Source organism: Macrotis lagotis, chromosome X (genome assembly GCF_037893015.1).
Source record: "Macrotis lagotis isolate mMagLag1 chromosome X, bilby.v1.9.chrom.fasta, whole genome shotgun sequence".
Taxonomy (NCBI): domain Eukaryota; kingdom Metazoa; phylum Chordata; class Mammalia; order Peramelemorphia; family Peramelidae; genus Macrotis; species Macrotis lagotis.
The window spans coordinates 235,875,729-235,889,749 of record NC_133666.1 but is presented as its reverse complement, the minus strand read 5'-3'; the positions used below and the strand labels follow the sequence as shown (position 1 = coordinate 235,889,749).

The following is a 14,021-nucleotide window of genomic DNA, read 5'->3' as shown; positions in this document are numbered from 1 at the left end:
TTATAGATGACAACTGCTTATTCTGTATACATTAACTCATCATTTATGCCAGATATATAGTAGATATTTCAGTTTTGTCTATCATATCTGTATTCCCATGAAAGGAAATACCTATTGTTCAGGATACTGCTTGGTAGGATATTTCACACCCATTTGTTGAATCAGCTCTTAGCTAAATTGTAAAGTAGGTAAAGGTTTATTTCAGATAAAAACAAATCCTTACTTTCAAGAAGTTCATAGTATAATGGGGAAGACAATTTTTAAATAATTATGAACAGAGTATATATATATATATATATATATATATATATATATATATATATATCATAAACTAGATATGGGGAAAGAGAAGTCACTAAAATTAAGAGATGTTGGAGCCTGTATAGGTTGGATTTTAAGTGAAGGAAGTCAAGGCAGCCAGGAGGGAGAGATGAGTAAGGGGAACATTCAGGTATGGGAGAAGAGTCAGAGAAGATGCCTACAGTCAGAAAATGGAGTACATTGAGGAACAGCAAGCAGTCTGATGTTATTGAATCAGAGTGTAAGAAGACTGGAAAGGTTGGAAGAGTCAAATTGTTAAGGGTTTTAAAAGTCAAACAGAGAAAGTAAAGAATATGGAGGTTAAGAGACTTGCTGAGGTAATTCAGGTAGTAAGTATCTGAGGCTAAATTTGAATTCAGGTCTTCCTGACTCAAGACCCATACTTTATCCATTGTACCATCTAGTTACCTCTTGTTTCTACTTAAAAAAAAATGATGCCTGGGGACAACAGAGTTTAAACTAAAGGAATAAATATTTAATGGTAGACTTGCAGTGACTGTGGCACTTGGGGATTTTAAATTATACAGTTAAAAAGTGATTTCTAATGTATGGGGCTGACTCAGCCCATCTGTGACCTTGCTTGTTTTAAATTAGGTTTACTTAAGTATAAGAAATTAAGGTGATAAGGCTGCCATATTATGATTGCTATCTAATTAGATATAAGCATTTTATGCCAGTGAGAAATTTAACTATATTATGGTGAGGAACTTTAGTGTAGCTTTAACCACTTTATGGTGTTCTACTCTCTTTACAGGGGTTGTTTTTCATTATCGAGCTGCAACCAGTAGGTATACTCTGAATTTTGAGAGGGCTCAGCAAACTTGCTTAAACAACGGTGCTGTAATTGCAAACCCTGAGCAACTAAAAGCTGCATATGAAGATGGATTTGAGCAGTGTGATGCAGGCTGGTTATCTGACCAAACCGTGAGGTAAGAAATATAATGTAGCCAGTCCAGACTTCAAATATCCAGACATCTGCCGGATCTCTCTCTCTCTCTCTCTCTCTCTCTCTCTCTCTCTCTCTCTCTCTCTCTCTCTCTCTTCCTTCCCCCCCCCCTTTTCTCTGTCTCAACTTGATTTTAATTCTTGATGAAATTTTAGCATATTTTTAAAGCAATGACAGGTGAATATTTAGAATGGGAAACAATTTACAAGGTATCAACATAGTTTCATTAAGAGTATATTATTATCCTTTGGCGGCTAGGTGGCACAGTGGATAAAGCACCTACCCTGGAGTCAGGAGTACCTGAGTTCAAATCCGGTCTCAGACACTTAATAATTACCTAGCTGTGTGGCCTTGGGCAAGCCACTTAACCCCATTTGCCTTGCAAAAAAACCTAAAAAAAAGAATATATTATTATCTACACTAAAATAACTTCTTTTCTACACAGGATATTAACATGGAAGATTTAGAGAATGTTGCTGTTATAGTTTATTTTTGTTTTTAACAAAGTAATAGATACAATCTTTCATGTTATTTTTGTGGAAAAGATGGTTGATTTGGGCTAAATGATAGATTTGGGGCAATGATAGGTGATATTGAAGTCAACACTAAAAGAGATCTTCTCTTATGCCTTAGCCTAAGTTAATTGCTTAGCCTTACTCTGATGTTTTCTTTTGTTTTAAATCAATGAGAAGTATAAAGGTCAAGATGACATTCCTATAAAACATACTGGTAGTACAAAACTGAATGGAATAGCTAATAGGCAGATGGAAACAATATTTTGTTTTTTTAATTAAATTTTTAAATTTTCTATTCAAAATTCTCTTCTTCCAACCCCTCCTTCATGCTTAAGAAGACAAGAAATACAATGTCCATTTTTCATTTGAAATCATGCAAAACATTAGCACATTAATAATATTACAAAAAAAAACCCAAGAAAAAAAGAAAGCAAAATAATGGGATTCATTATACACTCAGAGTTCATCAGTCCTCTCTCTCGAAAGTGGTTAGATAGAATTTCATCATGAGTCCTTTGGAATTGTCATGGAATATTATATTGATCAGATTAGTTGAGTCTTTTACTGTTGATTTTATTATTATGATGATGTTCTCCTAGTTCTTTTTGCTCTGCTTTGTATCAGTTCATTTGAAAGAGATAAAATTTGTAATAGGTAGATTGAATTGAGTAAGATGAACTTTAATAGTGATTCACTTGGCTTCAAAAAGTCAACTTCATAATACAAGATGGAAGAGACATAGCTGGACAGTTTGCCAGAAAAAGAATTTTTTTTGTTCAATTGAAAGCTCAATCAGTTAACAGTATGACATAGCAGTTAAGAAACCTAGTACAAGTTTAGCAAAGCCTAATCTCCAGGAATAAAAGAATGATCATTCCCATTGAACTTTGCCCTAGTTAGAAAACAATTAGATTATTTTCTTTAGTTCACAATACCATAGTTTAGGAAAGATTCAAAGAAACTGGAGGACAACCAAGTTGGGAAAAGGTTTCAAATTCATGCCATATGACTATCATTTGGATTAATTGGGGATGTTCAGCTTGGAAGAGAGAAGACTTGGATGGGGGAGACATGACAGTAAGCTTTAAGTATTTAATAGTGGAAATATGTCAGTAATAAAGCATTGTCATGTGGAAGAGAGATTAGGGTTTTTTTTTTTTTGGTCCAAAAAAACTGAACCAGGAGCAAAGGGTAGAAGATGCAGAGAGGCAAATTTCTAGTTAATGATCAAGCTTTCCCAAAGTGAAATGGGTTGCCTCAGAAAGTTGAAATTCCCTCCCTTCCCCCATTAAGAGTCTTTAAGCAAGAATTTGATGGTCATTTATCAGGCAACTTATGGGGGTATTTTTTTAAAGATTGAAATAAATGACCATTGATGTCTTTCCAGACCATAAAATTCTCTGACTGAAATACTTCATTTATTTATTTAAGAAGAAATTACTAGTGAATTTAGAACTGAAAGAAAACTTTAGGCTCTTCTGGTCCAACTCCCTCATTTTTACATATAAAGAAACTAAAAGTTGGAGAGGCTAGTGATTTGTCCAACACCATAAGTAATAAATGTAGATCCACAACTCATACCAAGGTCCTTTGACTCCAAATTTGTTCCTCTGTTTATTCCACCATGCTACTTTGACTTACCATAATTATTTTCCTTCAGATATCCCATCAGAGCACCCCGAGCTGGCTGTTATGGAGATATGATGGGAAAAGAAGGAGTCAGAACATATGGCTTCCGTGCACCTCATGAAACTTATGATGTATATTGTTATGTGGATCATTTAGAAGGTAAGCAACCTCAATTCTCTGATAGTTAATAATATTGTTAAAAAAATAATATTGTTGAAAAGCTGTTGAACTTTTATGAAAGTGAAATCCCAACAAATCTGCTCTTTTACTAGGAAGAACTAGTTCAAAACAACCCTATGGTTATGTGGTTTAATTGACTTAAATTAGCTTAAAAACTGGAGGAAGGAAACCTAAAAATGGCCAGTCGGGTTTGGTATTTCTATACTTAGGGCAGTACTTTCTGAAAAGCTATTCCTGAATAATTTCCAAAGTACATTTAGAATGTCCTAAACAGAAGATTATAATAGCCATAAAGAAGAATATTGGCATCCACCATACCCACAACTTGAGATGAAAAATTAGATGATGTCATGTTATCCCTCATGTCCAATACTGAGATTTTCAGCAGAAGAATAGAGTTTTAGAGATTAGAAGAGACCATAGAGGTCATCTAGTTTTGCAGATGAGTGACCCTTTCATTTTATAGAGGAGAAAACTGAGACTTGGAGATGTCCAGTGACTAATAAAAAGTCATGGAGCTAATAAGTGGTGAAGTCAGCATTTGAACTCAAGTGTAATGACTCTCAGTTAAGGATTTTGTCCATTGTAAAGCAAATCAAGAAACTCTAGTCTAGCTCAAGAGAACTTTCCCTTAATATTGCCTTCATCATGCTTAGGTGTAATATTATATATATAAAGTATGTATATTTGTTATTGCTTTCATCATTGTTGTTTTCGGACCTTGCATATGATTTCATTGGTTTAGGGAACTTTTGGTGAGCAAACTCCTCAACCAATGCAGGTCAACATTTGCTCTGCAATATAGTCAAGTGACTTTGTCAGGGTCATAGCCAGGGTGCCTGAGGCATTACTCAGGTCTAGGTTACTAGGGATTCCAAGTCTTTAATAATCTCTTTAAAATGGGTTATTATTTCTACTTCACAATAGAACTGCAGTATTAGCACATTTTCATATCTAATGTGTTAATTTAAAAAAGTATGGCTTAAATAGTGTCTATATCTTAAAGGTCTGAAGCAGCATGTTAAGTATAAGAGGATGAATTTAAGAATTTGACCTTATAATGAAGGAATAATTACATTGATATATTTGTTAAGAGATCAAATTATAAATAGTTCTACCATGGTAGGACTGTGTTCTTAGCCTTGTCCAAATTGACTCCAGATAAGAAGAGAATTCTGAGGTGACTGTAGAAGTAGGAGGATCATGTCTCTAGTCTCAGTCATTCATCCATTTATTTGTTCATTCATCTATTCAATTGATATTTATTAAATACTTTGTATTTACAACAAACAATAAAAATAGAAAGCAGTTCAATAAAGCTAACCAACACATCCAGTTTGAACCTATTTGTATACAATGTTGCATTCCCACAATTCCTCACTTTACATAGAGATTAGAATGGTGCATTTTATCCTCTCTTCTTCAGTGTATGCCATTACAATCATACACCACAATGTGTTTAACTATTTGTCAGTAATTTTATAATTCTTGATTGGATCACTTGATAAATACGCTGTTTGTCCTATCATTGCTTCTATGAAGTGATGAAGAAAATTTTGGAGTACAGAACTCAAAATAAATTTGAAAAATTGAAATTAGAAAATTCTGCTAAAACAGCAGAATGTTATCTGTTTCCAATACTTTCACCTTTGGTTTTAATATCTAAAGTATAGAGAATCAAGAAAGATTCTGGGGTTCAAAGGCATTATAAATCGTAAAGAGCATTAAAACAGTCTGAACACTGCTCTAAAACACTGTCTGAACGTCTTCATGTTGCAAATCCTATGAACCAGCTACTTAAATCAGTCTGAGACTTGTTGCTTGTTCCCAAAGAAGACTGAGTAATAGCTGAGACAATGCAGAATGTTCCCAGTAACATTGTTCTGACCATTCTTCCTTGGTTGGAAATCTTTGCAAATTACTATGTATTCTTTACTTTCTTGGTTTGGAATGGATGGTTTCAGAGTCCTTACCTAAATGTCAAGTTAAGGTAAAGAAGGAAAGAGGTGCAAGATAATTTATGATGTAAATTTTATAATATCACCCTTGAAGTAGAATGCTTACCTTGGAAGAAAATGCCAATTACTAAACTATAATTCATGTGTAAAGCTAAGACAATAAAATTACATCCAGGATTTTACTTGTGCATAATAGAAGATTCCCATGAAAGTGGGTCATAATTTTTTCTAAGTTTAGTATTAAATTCAATTGTATCACACACCTTGCTTTCATCCTAATATTATTCTTTGGAGCCAAGAGTGTGTGGGAGGAGGCAATCTTTATAGAAATTGATATCTTTAGAATGTATATCACCAGATGATTTGGACAGTAGTTGGGAACAAAGTACCTTGTCCTTGGATTAGAAGTCATATTTTACCAGATAGTTTTATAAAATAAGAAAGCTAAGAATGAAGAGGATTGTAGTTCAAAGATGTAATTAATTCATAGTTTTTAATTTTGTTATTTATTGAGAAAGATGGTCATTTAGTTAACATTACAAATTTCTTTTTTCATCCTTTCTTGTATTATAAAATCATAGTTAAGTATTCCTCCTGGCACATGGTTTCTTCCATGAAGTCCAAACAATTGGACTAAATTAAATTCAGCCAGATAGGATAAAAACCATATGCGTCCTATAAAAAAATCTTAGGAGAGTCACAGATATTAGAGAACAGTTATAATTATGAATCAAACACTCAACAGCAGTTTAAAAAACAATAGGATAGAAGGAAAGCAATTATAATTAGTTCCTCAGGCAATTATTTAAGAACAGGCAGATATAGTTGAGAAAAAAAGTGCTGTTATGGTAGATCATTAGACATGATTCAACAATGAGGCACTATTGTTAAGAAGTCAGCTCTGGAGAGGGATTTATAAATGGTACTCCTGCATGGTTGAACTGAAGAGTAATCAATCATTGGGGGAAGGATTACTTCACCTTTCTCTTTGTTTCTCCAATACTTGAACAGTGCATGTAGCACATAGTAGGCTTTTAAAAATTTATGTAGATTGAATCTGCTTTGTATGACAGCTAGACTAATCTTTTAAACACCATTTTCATTATGTCAAATACATAAATAAGAATATATCACTTTTCATGTAAGTATAAATGGCTTATGTAGGGGCTTAAAAGCCAGACAAAGAAATTTTTCTTTGTCTTCTTACAATTTTCCCCGCACTATTTTTCTGACCCTCCTCTGCCCCAAGCCAGTGATATCCTTCCTTCCTGCCCGATTCATTAAATGCATTCTCATTCTGTTCTCTTGGGTAAATTCCTACCTTTATGCCTATTCCTTTTCAGTTTCTTTTGCTGAATTCTCATCCATGCCACACACACACAAATTGTAGGTGTCCCCCTAAGACTCTGTCCTTTGCTTCCTATTGATTCCTATGCTATGTTCTTTTCTCTCTGATAAACATCACAAGCTTCCATGAGTTTGATCATCATCTCTATGCAAATAGCACTTAAATCTGTATTTCTAGCTCTGAACCTTAGTCCTATATCATGAACTGCTTATTGGACCTTTTGGATGATATGTAAAAGCTCTCAAATTCATCATCTCCCAAACAGAACTTGTTACTTCCCCCCACCTCCCAAATCCATGCCTCTTTTGACCTTCCCAATATTATTAAGGGAAATGCCCAAGTTTGTAACCTCAGAGTCTTCTGTCTCATGCTGTAAATCTAAACAATTGCCAAATTTGTCAATTCTATCTCAGTCATTTCTTAGTTATATGCCCTTCTTCCCACCCCCACAATCACCATTCTAGTTCACTCAATGAATTTTAATTAATTTATTACATACTTTAAAAATTGATTTATACTTTTTAATGTGCAAAGAACTGTCCTAAATCTTATATAAACAAATACAAAGAATAAAACAGTACTTACTTTTAGGGAGCTTAGATTTATAATAAGGGATACTAACAATTGGGGATTCAGACCCTGATCACATCTCACCTGAACTATTGGCCTCTCCCTTTAGTTTCCTAAGCCACAGTCTCTCTCCACTCTAAACCTTTTTTTTTTAGTTTTTGCAAGGCAATGGGGTTAAGTGGCTAGCCCAAGGCCACACAGCTAGATCATTATTAAGTGTCTGACGCTGGATTTGAACTCAGACACTCCTGACTCCAGGGCCGGTGCTCTATTCACTGGGACACCTAGCCACCCCCTAAACCTTCTTTCTAACTACCTTTTCAGTCACATATTTTTCCCCTTTACATATTTTGGCCAACTTGCTGTTCCTCACGCAATTCCATCTTCTAACTGTGTTTTCACTGGCTGTCTCTTGTTTGCATTGCTCTCCTTGTTCTCTCACCTCTATCTCTTTCCATCTTTTATTTCTTTCAAAACTCTGGTCACTCTGCCTTTAACCTTAAACTTTTCTTGCTTTCCCCAATTTGTGTTAGCACTTTCCTCAAAATCTGGCAGTCATTTTGCTTATGGTTAGTGTTTATTTATTTTGAACCAAAAGATCAAAAAGTTCCTTAGGACTGAGGTCTGTTTCACTACAACTTTTGTATCTCTAGTGCATAGCCAAGGACCAGGGGTAGAGTGAGCACATGATAAATGTTTGTTGATAGATGTTTTTTCCTTACCAGTAATTCTTTCTTCATTTCTAACTTAGTGAAACTCTAAATATTGAAGCCAAATATAGTTTGCTTCTAGGCCTTTCTTTGTCATACAGGATAGCTGACTATTTAAAAGATTTTTCTGAAGTATTTCCCAAGTTCCACTATCATCCTTAAGACTAAAAACAACCTCAATTGTGACATTATCAGCTGATAGCCTTTTTTAATCAAAGAGGAAAAATCACTGAGCCTGGATTTAGGGATTTTTTTTTTTTTTTACAGTTTTGATTCATTTTGGTTTTGGCTAGTGAGTGCAAAAAAATTTCATAGTTCACACCCTCCACTCACCTTTTATCCTTTGGGAATTTAGCAGCTTGATTGAGTTATTTTTCCCTGTAGAAATAAATGTAACTTTCTTTCAATTAAACTGAAAAATTCTAGCTTTCATACACTAATATCTCAAAGAGGTTAGGACATAATAGCTCTCATTTTACTGTAATCAACATATAATAATCATATCACTCTGCAAGGTCTACTTCTAATCTTACAATGAATTTAGCCTTTGATGGATACTACCAATAGATGCTTATTAAGTTTAGTACAGGTATAATGAGGTCAGGGTCTTTCTCATCTGGTCCCTTTCCCTTATTTATGGGAGTTTTCTACCTTTTATTTTTAACATTCTCCCTGGTTATAGTTTATTGTTTCCAAAAATCCCCCCCCCACTCCAGTTGAACTCATTTTAAACTTCTCTGGTATTTAGAAGGTTTAAGGTTGGGCCAAAAGCACAGGAAAAAGGTCTTGTATTATCCAGTCCCTTTTATGGCTGACTTTTGACTTAAACTGAATTCAAGGCTATAGTGGATTCCTCCCTAGTGTGATTACTGTGATAATGCTAATATGATTTCATAATTAACTTATGCAATACAAAAATGCTTACATAAATCATTTAGAAGAATTTATCCCATATCACTAACCCAATTCTGATTTAAATATTGATTTTAAATCTCAGAACCAGAGGTTTCAGTAAAATTGAGGAGGGTTAAATGAAGGATGTCTTAAAAGTCTTAATTCTGTTTTATGCTCTAAGAGATACCTTAAATAGCCTAGAATTGCAGTGACATTTTTTTTGTATCCTTAGCATTTAGCATATAGTAAACTTGTTGACTGACTAGAGCAATATCTATCTATATCTATCAATATCTATCAATATCTATCTATATCTATCTATCATCTATCTACCATCTATCATCTATCTATCTATCTATCTATCTATCTATCTATCTATCTATCTACCATCCATCATCTATCTATCTATCTATTATCTATCTATCTATCTATCATCTATACATGTGTATATGTTTGTAATGATATAATTATTATGGGTGATTTCTGATAACCCAGTGCTGTTATTTACTTTTCACTGAGCTAGCTGAAAGTCATAGTTCATGATGCTTATAATTGCATTTGCTTACAATCCTATACCTTATAAGGATTGAATGATATTTCATGTTTTTAACCAAAGTGGCTGTTATATGTCAATGGAGGACCCTGGAATCTTATAGGTCTGTTAAAGAGCTTGTTGGGGGAGGGTTCTGAGCTTACCACCCAAGCAGTCCCTCTAAGAGACACAATTCATAGTAATCCCAGTAGACACTTCTAGACAGCCCCTTTGGTTCTGTTAAGTTAATAATGCATAACTGCAGGAATTTATCACTGGCCTCTAAAGATTCATAAAGAGCAGCCTTTATATACATAATAGTCTAATGGAAAAGTAATATGTAAAGGGCTCTACAACTTTGTATAGTCTGATATCTAAATTTCTGATTTTCAAAAGTCCAACAACACACTTCCAATTCTTTTTTATGTTATTTTTTACATTTATTCATGTATATAATGTATCTATATCTTTTCTATCTGAACTGAACCATGATTTTATTGGATTAGGGAACTCCTGAAGAGGAAACTTGTACCAAGACAGATTAGCAATTACTTGACAGCCTAGAATTTTAGAGAGTTATCTAGGAAACTCTGAAGGTAACCGACTTGTCAGTATAACTTAAGATAGGATTTGGACCCAGGTCTCACTATTTGGTCTATCTATTACACTACTCTATCTCTTTTGTTATACATACTATAGGAATAATTCCAGGTTTTTCACACAATCGAAAAAATTAACTCTTCTGCCAGTAATTCTACAAAGTAGACCACTAACAAAATCTTAGAGCTGGATGGAACCAGTCAGCCTTCCTGTTCATTTGATTAAACCAGTGGTCCCCAAACTTTCTCAGTTAAAGAATCTATGTTGTTTCAATAATGTTTCCAAAGTGCCTAATATGCAAAAAAGCCAAAACCAAAATCACCCCCCCCAAACTCTAACAAGCTAATAGTTTGGAAATACCCAGCTTATTAATTGGTTAAATCAAAAATTTAAGCATCCCATATTGCACTGTCACTTTGTGTTTGCAGTGCACATTTTGGGAATTGAGGGGTTAAACCAAAAAAATCTATTTTGCCTGGATCTGTGATTTCATTGCCATTGTATATTCCATTTCTATACTCTTAGGGAAAAAAAATCCCATCAACTGTTCTTCACCTTTAAGTCTGCTCCAACTACTTCTTGGTATTCTACCATTAAGAAAAATAAATTTCAGTAACTTTGTTTAAAAAACATTAATTATCAAATGTAGTTTATACTGTGTTCAAGATTCTGTCAGAACCACTGTCATATCAGGTATTCCAATCTAACATTTTATTTTAGGAGACATCTAGATCTGTGAACCTTTCTTGTCCAATATTATCAGCACTGAACACTTTAGAACTTCCTTTCTAAATAAGTTTGTTCTCATTTTTGCTATTCAAGAAGCCAGAGTAGTAGTTCTCAAATGTCAAGGGACCCATTTAGGGGGTCCACAAGGTCAAAACTATTTTAATAATAATAATATGAAAATGTTTCCATTTCTGGGGTAAATTTTGACAGATATAATCCACATAAATAAAAATTCTTGATGGTGTGAGCACTTTAGTAATATTTAAGAGTGTAAAGAGGTCATGAAATCAAAAAGGGTGAGTGCTCTAGATTAGAGGCATTATCCCTTTAGCAGTACTAGAATGACAGCAATCATTAGAATCTTTCCCTTGAATTTTCCATTGGGTTCAAACATTGTTCCAATTTTCATTATAATGGAAGATATCCTAGAACTGAAAAGAATCTTAGAGGAAAACATGCATATATTGAACTGTAGAACTACTCAAGATGTAAAAGGAAAGGGACAATTTTGTTGCTGACCTATTATCACACTGTATCACATAATCATAGCAGCTGCTTGGTAGCATAAAGGTCAGAGCACCAGTCCTGGAGTCAGGAAAATTCATCTTCCTGAATTCAAATTCAGCCTCAGACACTTACAAGCTGAGTTAACCAGAGGCAGGTCAAATGATTTGGAAAATGAAATGGCAAACCACTCCATTGTCTTTGCTAAGAAGACCTCAGATGGGATCATGAAGAATTGGATACAACTGAACAGCAATCATAGTTATAACTAGCATTTACATAGAGCTTTAGGGTTCTCATGTTACAAATCTAATTTCATTTTATCCTCCTAACAATCCTGGAAATAAGGTGTTATTCTTATTCCCATTTTAAAGTTGAGGAACCTGAGATAAATAGAAATCAAGTGAATTTCTCAGGATCACACAGACACGGGTGAAGTCCTACTTCTGATATATATTGTCTCTGTAATCTTGGGGAGATCACTTTTCCTCTCCTGCCTTAAAAACCAACCCAAGACTTAAAGATGAACAACAATTGATAGGAAGGTTTCCCCCCACTAAGATTCATTTCTGCATCCATTGAACTACCTAACTACCTCCCCTCTGTCTTTTCTAGTCAGAAGCCCACAAATTGTTTTTTAGAAGATTTTTTCACTTGATTTAAAACATAACAGTTCTTAAATAAAAGATCCTTTGTAACATTTCTTCAACATCATTTTGTTCTGAACATCTTCTATTATATGCTAAATGACTTTTTCTTGGATACACTTGTATAGGTAGTCCAATGAGTTGCTAACAAGTATGTTGATGTATTTCCACATAAATATGATTTAATATATGCAAATTATGTAATGAACCAGCAGGTTGTTTCACTAACATGAGTGTTAATTTTAGGTTAAATTTTGTCTTTTTTTTTTTTAAGGAAAGTTATATTATGCTGCTTACTTTAACATAAAAAATGAGAAATTTAGAAGATTCTAACCTGACTTTTCATTTACTTTACCTGCAAATTCAAAATAAATCAAGTCAAATGTCATCTTTAGTCCTGAAATGAAATGGAATTACCTTGGCAGCACCAGAGTTTTTCCTGATAGAGTTAATACAATGTTTGTTTTCCTAAGGATTAAAGGTTCAGATTACTAGAATAACATGCATGCTTTTGAATAACTGAAGTGGTTCCCTTCAAAAGGTTATATAGAGCTCTGTTAACAATTAACCAGCATACACTAGTGAGGGATCCATTGTCTCTGGAGATGAATGTGCATTTGTTTTCACAAATGAGTGGCCAGTATTGTAGATTGACTACAGTCATGGATACCTAAGTCTGAATTCCTGCCTCTGATAACTTAGTCCTATGATCCTGGGCAAATAACTTCACTTCCCTGGGTTTCCCTGGCCTCATCTGTAAATGGATGATCATGATACCTACAGTAGGTTTCCTTTGAGGTTGTAATGAGATAACTTACCTAAAATACTTTGCAAACTTTAAAAGATGATATAAATGCCTGTTACTATTGTTTTTCTCTTATCTAAATAAAATCAAATTAAAAAGAAGAGAAAACAAGTTCTTTAAGGAAATTTGAAAGTTATTTAATATTTATTCTATATTTGTATATATATATATATATACATAGTCATAGATTATGTGCTATTATAGATCATAGTACTATGCAATTGCCTAAATACAGATACACACATAAATATGTGTATATATATATATATATATGCATATATACATATATATTCTGTATGTCTATCTGTCTCTCCGTCTAACTATTGTTTGGAGATATATTTGTGTTTGTACATATAAGTATTAAATCAAATGATAGAAAATACAGAGTATATCTATATGTATGTATTCAACATAAAGATATGAACATAACACATATAGACTACAAAGCCATCCATTTATATATAACCATAAATTAGCATATAAATAATTCATACATAAATATATGCCAGATGATTTCATGGCATGATAATCTATCTATATCATTTCATCTAAACTATAAATAACATGCAATTTACACCTTACACAGATGTGATTACATAGATTGTAAAATTCCATGAGTAAACAGATATTTTTAAATGTAATTGTGACAAATAATTGTGACAAAAATATAATTATTTCCTCCATCAGAATGTAAGCTCCTTTTAGATCAGTAAATAGTAGAGTACTCAGTAGAGTACCTCAAACATTGCTTGTTTATTTCTTTAAGTAGATGATTCTTTCTTTTTTTTTTAAGTTTTTGCACGGCAAAGGGGGTTAAATGGCTTGCCCAAGGCCACACAGCTAGGTAATTATTAAGGTCTGAGACCGGATTTGAACCCAGGTACTCCTGACTCCAGGGCCGGTGCTTTATCCGCTATGCCACCTAGCTGCCCCTGATTATTTCTTTAAGTAGAATGACAGCATTAAAATTGGGATTAAGAGCAAAGTACTTTGTAAACCCAAAATAAAAACATATAGAAAGTGGACTTTTAAATGTGTGATAATGGCTGATGAAATCTTTCATATCATAATGCTATATTTAAGAAAAAAAGAGACACTAAGGTCTTATCTTCATTTTGGGGAGACACAGAATT

At 33.6% G+C, this 14,021-nt stretch overlaps 1 protein-coding gene across 3 annotated transcripts in view; it reads left to right on the top strand.

Moving 5' to 3' along the window:
• The window catches only part of VCAN (versican), a 133,126-nt gene that overhangs the window by 24,332 nt on the left and 94,773 nt on the right, over positions 1 to 14,021 (top strand). For all 3 annotated transcript variants that reach the window (XM_074204539.1, XM_074204537.1, XM_074204538.1), the window contains exons 4-5: positions 1,076 to 1,250; positions 3,443 to 3,570. In XM_074204539.1, the coding sequence (XP_074060640.1) occupies positions 1,076 to 1,250; positions 3,443 to 3,570 (303 nt within the window). The remainder of the gene's footprint in view (positions 1 to 1,075; positions 1,251 to 3,442; positions 3,571 to 14,021) is intronic.